A 17,285-nucleotide genomic window follows, 5' to 3' on the forward strand; every position below is an offset into this window, starting at 1 on the left:
TTTTGTAGGATGTCCACATCGTTAGGAGTTTCGATTATGGCTCCTAGTTTGCAGTCATCTGCAAATTTAGTTAGCCAAAGAACTTCTGTGTTGGCCTGTACTTCAGAGAAGTAGATACCAAACAGGAGAGGACCCAGGACTGAACCCTGTGGTACTCCACTTGTTACTGGTCTGAAGTCTGACACATGTCGGACACAAATAGGAAAATACAGGGAAATATAGAGACTACATTTGCCTCAACTTTGAAATAACTCTCCTGCAGTGAAACATTCAGGAAAGGAGTGGAAGCTCCAAACATTTTACCACAATGCAGGAAAGAAAAAAATAAATAAATTCAGTTGGATGGAATCAGTATTATACAGACAGTTACTGTGTGAAACCTGAAGGGTGGCAGCTAATGGGAAAATACTTTTGGTACAGTAACAAGATTCAATTTCAAAGTTGTCTGACATGTTTTTTTTTTTTTTTTGGAGTATTATAAGATTTTATTCTTCTAGAATCTTAGGACATTTGCAACTCAGTGGGTTTGTTAAAAGATGCAAATTTTAAAGCAATGCTGTCTTGTGAAATGATGGGAGACTGTCTTAGAAATGTATGTCTACATGAGTAAATGTACTAATAAGCAACACTATTACTAAACATATGAAAAGTAAATACCAATGAAGGGAAAAAAGCATGTAGCAACAAGCATGAAACAAAAACAAACAAAAGAAAATACAATTGCCTAGGCTGGGATAATCATCCCACTAAGGTTTATAAAAAAAAAAACAAGCACATACTAAAGATGGAATTTCCGTGCAGCAAAGGGTGCAGATCTGAGTGTGACTAGATAGTGTCTCTGTCCGAGTCTAAACCAGTCATTCAGCTAATAGCCTATGGGTGAGGGAAGGAAAATACAAAAGAACAAATGGTAAACTCTTAGCAGTTCCTAATAATAACTATCTCACACTGAAGTCTGTGACATCTGTCCTGCAGTATGCTAATAAGCTTCTCTGAAAATCCTGCCTCTGTGTAAACACTACACTGCACTAAAAGGTAAAGAAAGTACTCCAGCAAGCAACTGATTTTAGAAACAAAATAATGCCCCTTTAAAAGCATTGTATTACTGCCGTGCTTTCTAGAGTAGCAGCAGCAGTCAGGTCATGAAATGCCTGAAAGGCCCATTTTCTCAATGAATAAAATGCACAGATTAAACTAATGAATGGCTCACAGGGAGGGCTGTTGTGAGTACAACTGCAATTTGAGATGGAATGTGGCTAACACCTAAGAAACTTCCTGCAGGCAGTCCCCCCCCCCCCCCCCCCAGCCAAAGGTGAGCATGCTTAAAAAGGCAAACCTGAAATGCAAAAAAAGGTTGAATCAAAACAAAAAATCCCTGGGATTGTCCCTTTAAGTCTTGCTGGCTTTGAGTTGCCCGCCTCTAGTATAAAGCTGAAACTGGATCCTCCCTCTAATCACATTACATTGAAGGTTGTGCGTCAGGCCCGGCATGTCAGCACGTAAAAATCTACTGCCAATCATTAGCAGACCGGAGTTCCACTGTGGCGACCCCTAACCGGGAAAAGACGAAAGACACAACATTGTACTGTTAATTACTGAGAATTTAGTAAAGACCCAATTATCTCATTATCTTGCGTCTCTTCACTTCCTACTTAAAAAATAAATAAATAAATTGTACCTCTTTCTACTTCATTCTGCTGCTTCTGCTTAGGCATTCAACTTCATTTACTTTACCATACTTATTTCGGTTTGTTGGTAACCTCACTAAATTAATGACAGTATTCTACTGAATCGCTGCTTTATTTGTGCTCCCTGTTACTGTTGTGATTTGTGAGCTACTGTTTCAAAGCAATCTACTGACTATATTTCATTGCTATCTACTGTAATTCATTACTGTTTAACTGCATTTAACTGTATTTTTTCATACTGCGAGTTCTATTCTTTTGGCTATATGTGATTAATCTGTGCTTCACCGTGAGTTTTTTCTTACTGAGTTCTTAACTTTAAAATTGAGTAGCATAGTCTAGATACAGGTCTGCGGCATCCACAGCTTCAGCTGCATGGTTTTTAACCCTTTTTTGAGGTACTCCAGCTACAAGTTTTCCCTTAGTAGCACTTGTGTTATCCTCTAGTAGCAGTACTCGTAGACCTTCCTCCCTTTACCCTCTTCGCTCTTTCAGTTTCTGACAAATAAGGATGGCATTAAATATACTGATTCCAAGAATATAGCCAGTATCCTGACAGATCGATTTAGTGCCAACTTCACCCCCTAAAGGGCCCATCTGAATACCAAAGGATTGCCAAATTCCAGTAATCACGGCCACACAGGTAGAAACCGCACTCTCCAAAGCTAAGAATACAGCATCCATGGGACCAGATGACATCCCGGGCTGTGTACTACATGAACTACAAAATGAACTGGCACCTCACCTAAGTGTTATATTTAATCATAGCCTTACCTCAGGCTTCGTGCCCACTGAGTAGCACACAGCTACAGTTATCCCACTCCACAAGGGGGGATCCACCTTGGATCCCAGGAACTACCGTCCTATCAGTCTGACGAGCGTAATCTGCAAGGCTATGGAACGCATTATCATGGAACTTATAAACAAAGACATTGGCGACCTTCAAACACTGGACCCCACCCAGTTTGGGTTAATGAAGGGCCGATCTTGTCTCCTCAACCTGACTGACTTCTTCGAATCAGTCTCCAGAGCTGTGGACGAGGGTAAGGCGGTCCACACAGCCTATCTGGACCTCGCCAAGGCCTTTGACACCACCCCCCACTCTGGAATCATAGATAAACGTACTACGCTGGAGATAAATCCCTATGTCACTCGATGGGTTGCCAACTGGCTTACTGACAGAACCCACACTGTAAAAGTAGCCGACTCCAAATCCAGCTCCAGACAAGTGACAAGTTGAGTACCTCAGGGTTCAGTCCTGGGACCGCTCTTGTTTGGCATCTACTTCTCTGAAGTACAGGCTAACACTAAGCGACTCTGGCCAACAAAGTTCGCAGACAACTGCAAACTGGGAGACATTATTGAATCCCCAAATGATGTGGATATTCTATAAAAGGGCCTTACAGAAACAGATGCTTGGTGTCAGAGCCATGGGCTCAAGCTTAATGCCAAGAAATGTATAGTTATCCCCCTTGGGAAAAAACATGTACCCATGAATTACCACACAGGTGGCAGTACACTAAATACCGAAAGTGTGATGACAGACTTAGGGACACATGTGGACAGTGGTCTCACCTTCAATAACCACATCGGCACAACAGTCAGGAAATCCTTCCATGTGGCACACCTCATCACTAAGTGCTTTTCATCCATAAAAAAGTAGATCATTGTCCCACTGTACTCATCTCTCATTAGACCTAGTATAGATTACAATGCTCTGTTTGGTATGTACCTCACAAGACATCTGCAACAGCTGGAAAGGCCACAGAAATACCTCACTAAATGAATCACAGGCCTAAAGCCGATGCCCTATGCTGACCGTCTAAAAAAAACTCCAGCTATACTCTGTGGCATATCATCTACTCAGAGGCAATCTCTGCTTAACATACAAGGCCATGTCAAACCCTGAGCTGATGGACATGCTCCACTTAAAGAAATCCAAATCCCTCAGAGCCACACGCTCCACTGAGCTAAACCTTGTCATCACAATGAGCAAAACATGCTTGAGAGATAGGTTCCTGACCCAGAGACTCCCCATACTCTAGAATAGACTGCCCATACATGTCAAGCAGAGCACCTACTTGGCCCTCTTCAAAAGGAACCTTGATGATTAGATGGGCGATAGGAAATTCACCCAGGGGATTACGTCAGTCCCCCTGCTAGACAGGGGTCCAAGGAAGTAAATATTGTGGGAAGAAATATCCAGGGAATTGTTATGGCTAGGTTCGTATAAGCCCTAGGGCCAATAGCCTAGTACCAACCTATGACAATTTCCTACATTTTCTCCTGCCAGTCTGGTAGATATGGGCATCGTAAGACACTGTAGCAACTACCTCATGTACATGGACAACCCTTTACTACTACCACCTAGGAACACAATTTGTGAGAGATGCAATTACATCAAGCATCTAGTGTCATTGCTCTCTCCCCCACAAACCAGTATATCTGGCATTGAGATGGATGGCAACATGAACACCACAACTCAAACACCACCCACACCTACACAACACACTTCCACATATGCAGAGGTCCTCAACAAAAGCATACCCAAACAAAAGAGACCTCAGACATAAACACATGCAAACTCCACTGCCCACCACACCACACGTAGTTCACACACCTGTGTCTCACAGCCACTAAGGCCTAAACATAAACCCAACATAGTAGTCATAGGAGACTCCATTGTGAGATATATATATGTGCCCCTCACCAGTCTGGACAAGGAGAAAGTCACAGTTAGTTGTTTGTCGGGTGCCAGAATCTGCCATATCACCAATGCACTCAAGTCTCTCAACAGGTACTGTTATGACTCTTGTCACAGTCCATGTTGGAGTGAATGACTTGAGATGTACCTCCCTGGACTATGTGAAGAGAGACATGATTGAGATCACTCAGTATGTGTCCCAGGCAGGTGTGTCCCTAGCCTTAAGCAGCATTCTACAGACACCCAGAATGATGCCTCAATACAAACAGAAAATTATTGACTTTAACAACTGGCTTAGTTTCTGGTGTCATTCCAGGGGAATCCAGTACCTGACAGTCTGGGACGAAATGAATGACAAACCATGACGCTTTGCCAGGGATGGCCTGCATCTGTCTCCCTTGGGCTTCAGGCTCCTGGTAAAGGCTCTTGCCTCTCCCATAGTGCCTTTTTTAGGTAATGCCATGAGATCAAAACTATCAACATGAAAATTTCATCAAAATGTAAATTAAAGGTCATGCTGCTAAACACTAGGAGTCTAAACATGAAACAACACTCATTGCAAGCTTTCTTAACCCTAGAAGAAGCTGACATTTATGCAGTCACAGAAACCTGGTTCAAAGCTGCAGAGAGCACCCTAGCCATGCCAGGTTACTCATCCTATCATTCATTCAGACTCCAAGTCGTGGGCAGCAAATCAAAAGAAGGTGGAGCTGCAATATATATAAAAAACATACATACCTCTAAGGCTGATCAAACAGTATGATGCACAGGAAATACTCCAGGTGCAGTTAACAACTGACAAGACCCCTATTCAAATCATAGCTGGCTACAGGCCTCCAACTCTGACTCAAGATGCTCATTCCACCTACCTGGACCTCTTTGAATCTATCAAGATTCAACCCTTTACCCTGATCCTATGAACCAACTTGTTAAGAGGGAGACTGGCATAATGGTTAAGACAGTTGCCTTACAGACACAAGGTGTAGTGTTTGATTCTCACATGGGTTAATTGACAAATAAATTTCAAGGATAATCTTAGCAGACTCTCAAAGGAATTGACTACCTTTGAAAATCATTTGAAAAATAAAAAGTTATATAAGTTTTCCAGGGATATGAAGGATTATGAGAGGGATAGGCCGTTTGAGTCACAGAGAAGTGTCAGGTTTGCAGATAGAACAAAAAATACCACTCAGATATGCAAAAAAAAAGACCCAGATCCATATTGAAAAAAGGTAGACCACATACCACAACCTCGGGGAGGAATCCACCACTACTGACACCGAATCCACATACATTAGTGATTCCCCTGGGACCTCTCTTGTTCGGTATATATTTCTCGGAGGTACAGGCTAACACGGAAGGACTGTGGCTGACCAAGTTCGCAGATGACTGCAAACTGGGCGCCATAATAGACTCTCCAGCCGACACAAGCATCCTACAAAAGGGCCTCACAGAAACAGACAACTGGTGCCAGAGCCATGGCCTCAAGCTAAACGCCAAAAAGTGTATAGTCATCCCCTTTGGCAAAAACAAAGTGCCCACAAATTACCACATATGTGGTAATCCATTAAGTACGGAAGAAGTAATTAGGGACCTGGGGACCCAAGTTGATAGCAATCTCTCATTTGACAACCACGTGGCCAAAGTGGTTATAAAAACATTTTATATAGCCCACCTAATCATGAAGGGATTCACATCTAGATCAGGGGAGGTCATCGTGCCTCTTTACTCATCCCTCATCAGGCCCATAATTGAGTACAATGCCCCTTTTGGGACGTACCTTACCAGACACCTGCAGCAACTGGAAAGACCCCAAAAGTACCTCACCAACAGGATCAAAGGCCTCAAACAGATGCCATATGCTGCCCAGTTAAAGAAACTCCAGCTCTACTCAGTGACATACCGCCTGCTCAGAGGCGATCTGTGCCTGACATATAAAGCCATGTCCAACCCGGAATTAATGGACATGCTGCACCTCAGAAAATCCAAATCCCATTGGGCTACGCGCTCGAGAGACTTGAACCTCAGCACTGAAATAAATAGGACATGCTGGAGGGACAGATTCATAACCCAGAGGCTCCCTTCACTCTGGAATAAAATCCCAGTCCAGGTTAGGCAGAGTCCCTCATTGACTCTCGTCAAGAGGAATCTTGATGAGTGGATGGGAGATCGTAGGTTTACCCCGGGTATCACTTCTGTGTCACTGTTAGACAGAGGCACAGTATACTAACCTCGAAAAAGGGCATAGCAAAATAAATTTAAAATGGGTGGTGAAAGCCAAACATACTCTGGCTAGGCTTATAAATGCCCTAGGGCAGACAGCCTAGTATGAACCTAAGAACCTAAGAGGGGTCAGGGTTCATAATACCCTTTAGGGGTAGGAGGCAAAGGGGGGACGCAAACACAGGGGTAAAAACCATAGAGGATCTTTTCCAATCAATAGTGAAATAAATGTTGAATGTTCAAATGTGCATAATATTTCCAAATAGGTTTTATTATCTGAAGAGGAATTATTGCTGAATAAAGGTCTTGGTTTTATCCCAGGTTTTTTTGTGGATGAAAGCATTTTTCTCTCTGATATACTACCTTTTTGCAGAAAGGTTAATCTAAAATTGTTTTTCGGCCAACAGGACTATTCTCAGAGATCTACTGATTTTAGATTCTACAAGTCTAATTTCAGCCCACTCATGGACAAACATGTTGCCATTTTCCAACAGGCAGTTATCAAAGACTTGCATTACCACTTAAGTTCCTCACACATTATCAGAACAAAAAGCTCTCACTGATCTTAGGGCCAACCCGGATACTTCCATCCTACCAGCAGACAAGGGTGGGGCAGTAGTGGTCATGGACTCCAGTTATTACTGAGGGAAGTAGACAATTATCTAACCTTCAGCATTATATGAACATGCCCACTGACCCCACTCTTAATTTTAAAAAAGTGATTGACAATTTCTTGCAGGAAGCAGTGGATCAGGGAATTATCAGTGACAAAACTAGACAACAATTAATGGTCAAAGATCCAGGCAAACAATATCTTTATCTATTGCCCAAAATTCACAAATCTTTGAGTACGCCACCAGGCAGGCCTATTGTTTCAGGCATAGGCTCCCTTATGGAGCCACTGTCAGCATTTTTTACAGAATATTTGCAACCGCTGTTGTCACGTTAGAGCTAGGTTAAAGGACACAACAGAATTTCTACAAATTGTATCGGAGTCTGAATTGGAACCTCATTGGTTGATGTGAAGCATTCCACACTGGGCTGGATTAACAGCATTAGAATTTTGGCTAAATAAGACCAATATCTATTGTCCAGGTTTTAACACATTGCTTATTTGCATGACCGAGCATGTCCTTGCCAAAAACGTTTTCTATTTTCAACACGAGTGTTAGTGGCAAATACAAGGCACAGCAATGGGGGCATCCTTTGCGCCAATATATGCTGATTTATATATGGGATATATTGAGGAACACATTATATATAATGAGCTACATAATCTGTATTTGCCAGAGATAGACATATGGAGACATTTTTTGTATGACTGTTGGCTTGTATGGAAAGGAGGCAGTGATTATTTGGAGGAATTCATTGAATACCTCAATGGAAACAAATGGAGGGCTGAGTTTACAGTGAGTTTTCATAAAAATGAGATTCACTTTTTGGATGTTAATTTACAGCGTCAACCAGATAACACATTATGTACTACAGTTTACTGTAAATATCCACAATACAACAGCCTGTTACACGCCTCCAGTCTCCATCCCAAACATACCCTTAACAATATTCCTAAATCTCAGTTTTTGAGCTTGAAGAGAATTTGCTCTTCACAGCAGGATCTGATACAATCCCATCAGGATTTAGCCAACAGATATTTAGCTAGGGGATAAGGTACAAAGAATGCCAACTCAGCCATGTAATTGGCTAAAAACCAATCCAGGGGTACCTTATTAGAATACAAACATAAACCCAGAAAGGAGAACAAGGACACCTTGAGAATGGTCACCACATTTGGCAGAAATACAGTACATCTTACTGATGTTATTGATAAACATTGGAATATAACAGGGGAGAGACTAGTTGGTTCTTATCCTTGTGGACACTGCACCTTCTGTAAATATGTTTTCAAAATCAAAACCTTCACCAGTAAAAATACTTGACAGTTGTACAACATTAATTGCTTTGCCAATTGTGGAATGGATTGGGTTATATATTTGGCCACTTGCACCTGTCAAGCCTTCTATGTGGGCCAAACTTGCAGACAATTAAGATTTTGAATGTCAGAACATTTAGGGAATATAGGAGTGCAAGAGCCACCAGTGCCCTTTATAGACACTCACTTGTTCATCACACGGCAAAATTTACCTTTACAGTAATATATAAAATATCGGGCAATAGATCTTTTAAAAAACGGGGTGGCACAGTACATTAAACATGAAGAAAAGGAAATGTATTGTCAAACTAGGTTTATTCCCACCTGGATTCAATGATAAACTGTAGTGCTTTCCTTTCTCTTCATGGGTTTTGATACTATTTATGAACTATCTTGAATTCTTGGGTTAGTCCTAAGAGTATAACAGTTGGAATACAAAAAAAAATAAAAATCAAAAAAGCACAAATTAACTAAACAGTAAATCTGTATGGAATTTGTTGTGTTTTGTATTGCTTTTTGTTTTCATTATCTAGTATTAGACCCGTTTTTTCTTGGACAGGAAATGATGTCATGGGCATTTAAGGACACTGAGTATATATTGCAGTGTTATCACTTGTTTTATGTTATGTACCACTGATGAAAGCTATAAGCTGAAACCGGTCTGGTGTTTTGAATAAATCTTCATGGTCCCAAGGTTCTGGCTCCTTTTGTGTTTAAGCTTAAAATGGCCCACAATGGCAGTTAGCCTAGCACTAATCTATGAACCTATGATCCTGGGTGACTAACTATCCAACCGCAGATTGGAAGAAATACCCGTGCCGAAACACAAATGCTCAGAGATTCCTTGATTTCATCAATGCAAAAGCCTTGGACCAGTTGGTTCACACCCCCACAAGAGGTGAAAATATCTTGGACTTGGTATTAAACAACATGAGTAACCACTGCAGCATCCCTACAGTGTCATCATCCCTGGTAAGATCCGACCACAAAGCAGTCACTTTCAAAGTCACCATCTCCCCTGAACCCCCCACCCAGTTAGGGTCAAGCAAAAAAAACTTTTCCAAAGCTGATTACAACCTCCTGAGGGAAGGTATAAACAGCTTTGCCGCCCGCACACCTTCCACAGAAACTGGCACATATGTCAAAACTTACACCTAAGTACTACATGAGCATTTATATAGCTGCATGGAATCAGGAATACCAGACAGGATGACATCCTGCTCCTCAAGGAAGAGTAAACCTGTCTGGTGGACATCTACAATAAATAAACTCTATAATAAAAGGAAAACATTGCTGTCCAGGACCAAGAAGGAGCAGGTGTCTAATTGGAAGAAATCTCTCCTTAGCAAATAAAAGCACTAGTGAAATCCTGCAATGCAAACTTCGAGTCCAAACTGGCCACATCTACTAAATACAATCATAAGGCTTTCTTCACATATGTCCGCAATCTCAAGGGAAGCACTCAGATCTGCTCAGAACTGGTGGTCAAGGGCACAACATACACAAACCCTGTAGATATAGCCAACCTGCTGTCAGAGAGGTTCAGTGAAAACTTCACTCCTCTGTCCCCCCCATTAGTAAAACAGGACATCCTCAGTACCTGCCCCCCTCCCTTTATTTCTAGGGAGCAAGTCATTACTGCCCTCTCAAAGGCAAAAACCACAGCCTCCATGGGACTCGACAACATCCTAGGCTGCATCCTACATGAACTCAGGCAGGAACTTGCAGCACCATTAGGCACCCTATTCAACCAAAGCCTAGGTACTGGCTTCATCCCAACTGAGTAGAGAACAGCTACTGTCATCCCTTTGCACAAAGGTGGAGCGTCCACCGATCCAGGAAATGATAGACCCATCAGCCTAACTAGACTGATCTGCAAGGCCATGGGGTGGATTATCATGGACCTCATAAACAAGGACATTGGCAACCTCCAGACACTTGATCCCACACAGTTTGGTTTTGTCAAGGGGAGGTCATGCCTGTTAAATTTGGTCGACTTCACTGAGAGTCACCAAGGCCATGGACGAGGAGAAGACGGTGCACATCGCCTACCTTGATCTGGCCAAGATCTTCGATACTATTCCCCACTTGGGTACAATAGATAAACTCTCTCAACTAGGCATCAATCCATATGTTATCAGATGGGTAGAAACTAGCTCACTGACAGAACCTACCTAGTCGACATAGGGAAAGCCACCTCAAGTAGTTGACCCGTAACAAGCAGTGTAACCCAGGGATCGGTCTTGGGGCCTCTGCTGTTTGGGATATACTTCTCAGAGGTGCAGTCCAAATCTAGTGAGCTATGACTGACCAAGTTTGCAGATGACTGCAAGGTGGGTGTGGTCATCAATTCCTCTAGTGATGAGGGCGTCCTCCAAGAGGGTCTCACCCAAATAAATGACTGGTGGCAGAAACACGGCCTTAAACTGAATGCCAAAAAATGCATTATCATCCCTTTTGGGGAGAATGACGTCCCCACAAATTATCACACTGATAATAAGGCACTACACACACAGTCATGAGGGACTTAGGAACCCAGGTTGATAGCAAACTGACGTCTGACCACCATACTGCCTCCATTGTACGGACACATTTTTACATGGCCCACCTCATTAGTAAAGGTTTCTCATCCAGGAACAAGGTGGTCATAACATCCCTTTGCTGAAAGGGGCATTATATTCAGTAGTCAATCTTATAAGGGAAGAAAGATCGACTACTGAATACAATGCCCATTTCAGCATGTACACCACAAAGCACATGCAGCAGCTGGAGAGACCACAGAGATTCCTCATCAGGACAATACAGGGCCTCAAACATCTACCCTACAAAGACAGGCTAAAAGCCCTGTACCTCTACTCAGTCTCCTACAAACTCCTCAGAGGTGACATCTGTCTGGCATACATAGCAATCTCAGTCCCCGCCCTGATAGGACTGCTACATATCCACAAATCAAGCTCCACTCGAGTAACCCGCACGCACGACCATAACCCGGTCTGTGACATCAATAGGACTTGTTGGCGAGACAGATTTGTGTCCCAGAGACTCCCCCCTTTTGTGGAATAGACTCCCTCTCCGCGTAAATCAGAGTACGCCATTAACCCTTTTAAGCGCAACCTGGACAAATGGATGGGGAACAGAAAATACACCCCTGGGCTTCCACCTATGTCCCTGCTGGACAGTTGCATAAGGTGCTGACTTGTTGGAACATGGGCTAAATTCTTGGCTAGGCTTGTAAGAGCCTCAGGGCCAATAGCCTAGTAACTTCCTATGATCCTTTGAGTGAAGTGGAGGACTGGGGGGAGCAAGAACAGAGACCCCTTGAGGTGGCTTCAAGTCTGTAAAAGCAGTAAATAAACCCTTAGTGAAATTCTGCGGATCCTTCACAACAGGGGGAAATATGCTTCATCTTTGGTTTCTTTTTCTGTGGGACATGCACTCAAAACACCCTTGGAGTGTTTGGTCCCTGAAGCGATTCAATTAAGGTAGTAGAATCTCCTCCCTCACTAAGAGCTGAGGAATCCCCCTATGTCCTTCAGCTATAACCAGCTGAGGTTCCCCCTCAACATCAGGCAAAGACGTTTGCAAAGTCTCCAAGAAAATGTGAGAAGCTGGATCCATGGCAGTCTCTGCTGGGGTCGTGACACAGGAATCCAAAACATTCACTAGATGGTCCTCCAAGCTTTAATCAGCCTTGACAGAGATGTTTGGGTAAGCTGGACAGCAGCCGGATGGGGCCTAACTTTTGTGGCTTTCTTCCTGGCAGAGACCTGGCCCACAGGATGAGAGGGATTCCATGATACCTCCCTGAGACAACACCTTGAGACACTGGTTCTCAAGGTACAATGATAAAGAAGACACGTGACTATGTAGGGCCTTAGGCACAAATGCCTGACATTTACAATACTGGGTCTGATCACTGGAAGCACCCAAACAAAAAAGGCAGAATCTGTCTTTATGGGGAATCTGTCTCTGCCATTGACATTTTCTCTTTTTGGGTGACATGAACACAACCACAACAATAAGGAAAGTAAAAAAAGAAACCCCAGTGGGGCAGTTATCTAAAAACATGGCTTGGTAACCAGCACAGCAGAAGGGCGGTTAGACTGATGTTCGATAATGGTGTTCATATTGGTGGGAAAGAAGTTCTGAGTGCATCTGTATGGCACCTTTATGACCTACACCTTGTGCAGGGATCATACATGTGACATATGGTGACTATAAGAATTAAAGGCTTTAGTATACTAGTCGTACATTGGGCTATCCTTGGCAGGAGATCCCTTAGGTAAAGAATACTGCAACACTGACATGAAGAACATCTGGAAGAGGGCTCTTTAGAAAATGGAAGAACAAATTACATAGAAATTAATGGAAAATGTGGGAACAATTCATGCAGAACAATGTTCAGGAGGAGCAAGGTTTAAGGGAAGGCAGACATTTAGTGATTTACATAATGCTGGACTGATGGTAGTTACAAAGAAAAGATGGTGATGTATAATGTATGCAAATAGAAAAATGCTAATATGATTTAGAAAAATAGTAATAAGATTTGTCTTATTTTTTGTTAATGTATGTTAATTTATGTTTGTCTATGTCTTAAGTCATAACTTAATAAAGGTGTTTAAAAAACACACTGTCATACACTTCTTGCCAAGTTCAATAAGGCATGTTTTTACGCACAGTGGGTTCACCAATTGCTAGGATGTTTGTGTAAGGTGTTTTCCTGTAGAACAAGCAAGGCTTTTGTGGATATATTCTTCAGCACCTTTGTTTTTAGGGGCTGAGTTTGTTTGTTCACAGGTAGGGGTGCTGCTGAGAGTTTTAGCCTCATTGGTCTGGATACACTGCCAACTTTTACAGACAGTTATGGTCATATCAAAAAGGAGTGTATATTCTGTGAATGTGAGCCTGTTTAAACATGGGTGCATATTATGTCTTTGATAACTGGCTTATGACATAGGTTCATAGGTAGGTACCAGGCTATCAGTCCAGGGGTCTACGTAAGCCTAGCCAACAAGGTTTCCTGGCTTACGCCACCCAAGAAAGTTATTTTCCTACGCCACTGTCGAGCAGAGACACAGAAGTGATCCTAGGGGTGTACTTCCCATTTCCCATCCACTCATCAAGATTTTTCTTGAAGACTGCTAATGAAGGACTTTGCTTGACATAGATGGGTAGCCTATTCCAGAGCAGGGAAAGTCTCTGGGACAGGAATCTATCTCTCCAGCATGTCCTGTTTATTGTGGTGACAAGGTTTAGGTCCCTAGGTTCAGCAAGTTCAACAGCTCTGGATTTGACATAGTACTGTTGTGATAGCTTAGTGGTTAACTACTGTGACTATAGTGTACAGGGTCCTGGGTTCAAAACCTGCAAAGGCTGTTTATAATTTGGGAGGGTGGCCTAATGGTTAAGGTATTTGCCTTACAAACACAAGGTGCAGGGTTTGAGTCTCACAAGGGATGATTGGCTAGGCTTACAATGGCTTGCAAGGGCAGTTAGCCTAGTACTAACCTATGTACCTGTGCCTAGGTAGAAAGTCAGATTCATCATCATCATTGGCCTAATTATTATCGATAGTATATAACCATTAAAGAGATGAAAACTTGCACCACTGTTAAATAGTGTTCCTTTAAGAGGGCTGGGAGGGTGGCCTAATAGTAAGGTGTTTGCCTTACAAACACAAGGTGCAGGGTTTGAGTCTCGCAAAGGATAATTGGCTAGGCTTAAAATGGCTCACAAGGGCAGTTAGCTTAGTACGAACCTATGAACCTATGTTAGGCAGAGATCACCTCGGAGTAGGTGATATGCTATGGAGTAAAGCTGGAGTTTTTTGAGGCAGTCAGTGTAGGGCATTTGTTTAAGGGTAATCCTCTTTGTGGGGTACTTCTGTGGCCTTTCCAGCTGCTGCAGATGTCTTGTGAGGTACATTCCAAAAGGGGCATTGTACTCTATAATGGGTGTAATGTGTCGAGTAGAAGGGAACAATGACCTCTTTTTTCCTGGATGAGAACCCTTTTATGATGAGAAACAGTGCATACAACAGTGTGCAACTGTGATAGGATGCACACATCCTGCGCACCTGAGTTCAGGAAAAGAAGGAAAAATGGAATGGGAGAGAAATGAGGGACTCAAACATAGGACCCCCAACTAAATTAAGGTCTCTATTGCTAGAACTTAAAATATATGTCTAGTAAATACATGAAACTTTTATACCAACTAAATATTTCTTAACACTTATTTTCTATCATGTTTTAATGTTCCAAGTATCAGCTCAGTAAATCTATGTAAAGCCAGAAGAATCGCAGCATGTGTTAAACCCAAACTTTAAAATGAAATGGAAAGTAATGAAACTTTTCTTAACCACATCTGAAACACAGAGTTCAGACATTGTATGTCCCTAACAAATGTAACTAGTGTAACAAATCTCTTTTTTAACCAATGTTAGTGAGACATACATTTAAAATCGAAACATAACAAGTATTCTGAAGGAAGTGATGACGAGTACTCCAACTGGAAAGATTTTAAGAATGTCTGCATATCCTCCTGACTTATCAGTTTTTCAAGCTGAAATAATCAGCAAATGTAAGGAATCCATAAGAAAATGGCCAATTTAATACTGACAACCAAAATTCTAAGAAGCAAAAGGACTTAAACAGGCTAAAGGAGGATTATCACCAATAACAACACATTAGTTATTAAGATCCTAGACTGGCGAGTCATTTTTAGATGTCTGTGATAGTCATGAAGTGCCCGTAATAAATACTATTTCTATAGATACGAATACTGATAAATGTACTTGGTATGAGATCATCATGGCGCTAAGGTTGACAGTCATTAACAGTCATGTCACCAGACATATGTTCTGGTCACTCAGGTCCACAGTCATGTCTTTCAGCACATGTTCTGGAAAGTAAGGTCAGGAGAGGTGCTGGGTTGTCAGCAATCAGTGACAAGATGAGTCACATTGCTTGGGAAGCTTAAAGACTTGTAAAACCCAAATGGGAAGTGAAAGTGTCTCGGGAATGGCTAGATGATTTTTCTAGGTAGGATAAGTTCAACTCGCACCTCCAAAGGAGTTTGTCCTGTACATCTGGGAAGGTTAGGAACACGAAATATAAATGGACAATGTTCAAGACCTCAATAGCTGAAGCAATAACAAGGAGCTGCTGCTTAAAGATTGCCATTGTGCTAGTGCTCATCATGGTGCAACCTTCAGCTGAAATGGGGAAAAGTAGTCAAGTTAGAGGCATTTCATGCACTATATCTTTCTCTGGCACATCAGTAACAGCGAGGACCAGGGAATGGTGGACACAAAGATAAGCCCGAGATGTACCTCCTGACGTTCCCCATCACAGGGTCTGCTTAACTTACTTAGGCACCCTATAAGGGACCTGTTTGATGGGTTCCTTGGGTCTTGTGTCAAAAAGTTACTCCACCAGCTGGTTACACCTTGGCTTACCAATACAAGTTTCCAAAATCTTGCAGTACTATCCAGATCTCCTGCACTTGGGTAGGTGATATCTGCTGTAAAAGGGCTACCTGGTCCACTGAGGTGTCAGACCAAGATTCAAAGAGAAGGTATACCACAGGATCCTCTTCCAAATCCTGCTGTAACCCACTGCTCATATTGAGTACCAGTGTCTCTGTCACAGTAGTACCTCATTATGTTAACATTGTAGAGTTTGTCCTTCTGCCTGGCTATCATCCAGTTAGCATAACTTAATTTCATTTAATAGTGAAAAGACCCCCCCATGCCTCCTTCAGTTTACTGTGTCAAACAGGATTAAGTACAATACCTTTTTGTCCAGCAAACTAATGTGGCCCTGGCTGCCTGGTCACACTAGACCTTTTTCTGCTGCTATGCTTGTGTTAGCTTCTCTTATGCCATCTCATGAACTGTCTAAACCTGGTCCTGAAGTTTATTAGGACATATTCCACAAAGCATACCTTGTTGGAATTACCCACCCTCCACTCATCATAAATCAATTACAGAGGCTTTGTGACCCTGGAATCATAAAGCAAGTGAAAGAGTGAAAATCCTGTGGACACCTAGGGCATCACTCTCTAAGCAAAGAGGAAATGGGTCAGGTACATACCCCACTGCTGCTTGAACTGGTCTGAGAATATTACCAACAGTGTCTTTAATGAATAATTAAATCTCTTCACCAGATCATTGGCCTGTGGAAAAATCTCGCCACCAGATCACTGTCATGTGGATGACAGGGAATAGTCCACAAATACTTTATGCTTTACCACACAATGCTTTCACAAACAAGCAAGCCGGTTCATAGACAGACACTATATATCTGCCTGCATTGGTCTCTGTAAATGCATACAACTGTCTTCTAGCCTAAAAGACAAACTCAAATGCTCATAAAATCATGGGATACATTGAAAGGTTCTGAGAAATGCATAATCATAGCTAACCTTACTGATGGCCTTCAGTGCTTTGGTTGCTGGAGAATATTCTTTTTTATCCAAAGTCTTCTGGCAAATGGTCTAAAACAAAAAGCAGCAGTGAAAAAAGTGCTTAGCAAGTAGCTCAGAGTGCAAATGTAAAAATAACATTTCAGACACAAACAGTAAATGTAAGCAGACATTTGAAAATCAAGTTTCAGTAAACACCAAATGACAAAAAACTACCAACAGCTCTATAATTTTCTCAAGGTATTTGTTGCCCACTGCATTTAGACTAGAGCCCTCAAGTCCCTTCATCCCAGGTATATATGACATCATGGTCATTACA

The 17,285-nt window shown here is 42.2% G+C and overlaps 1 protein-coding gene across 2 annotated transcripts in view; it reads right to left on the reverse strand.

Moving 5' to 3' along the window:
* Positions 1-17,285, reverse strand: part of ARHGEF16 (Rho guanine nucleotide exchange factor 16) — a 1,345,157-nt gene that overhangs the window by 565,546 nt on the left and 762,326 nt on the right. For both annotated transcript variants that reach the window (XM_044062969.1, XM_044062968.1), the window contains exon 9: positions 16,967-17,038. In XM_044062969.1, coding sequence (XP_043918904.1) covers positions 16,967-17,038 — 72 coding nt within the window. The remainder of the gene's footprint in view (positions 1-16,966; positions 17,039-17,285) is intronic.

This window comes from Protopterus annectens, chromosome 2.part1 (genome assembly GCF_019279795.1).
Source record: "Protopterus annectens isolate FY-2018-M chromosome 2.part1, PAN1.0, whole genome shotgun sequence".
Classification (NCBI taxonomy): domain Eukaryota; kingdom Metazoa; phylum Chordata; order Ceratodontiformes; family Protopteridae; genus Protopterus; species Protopterus annectens.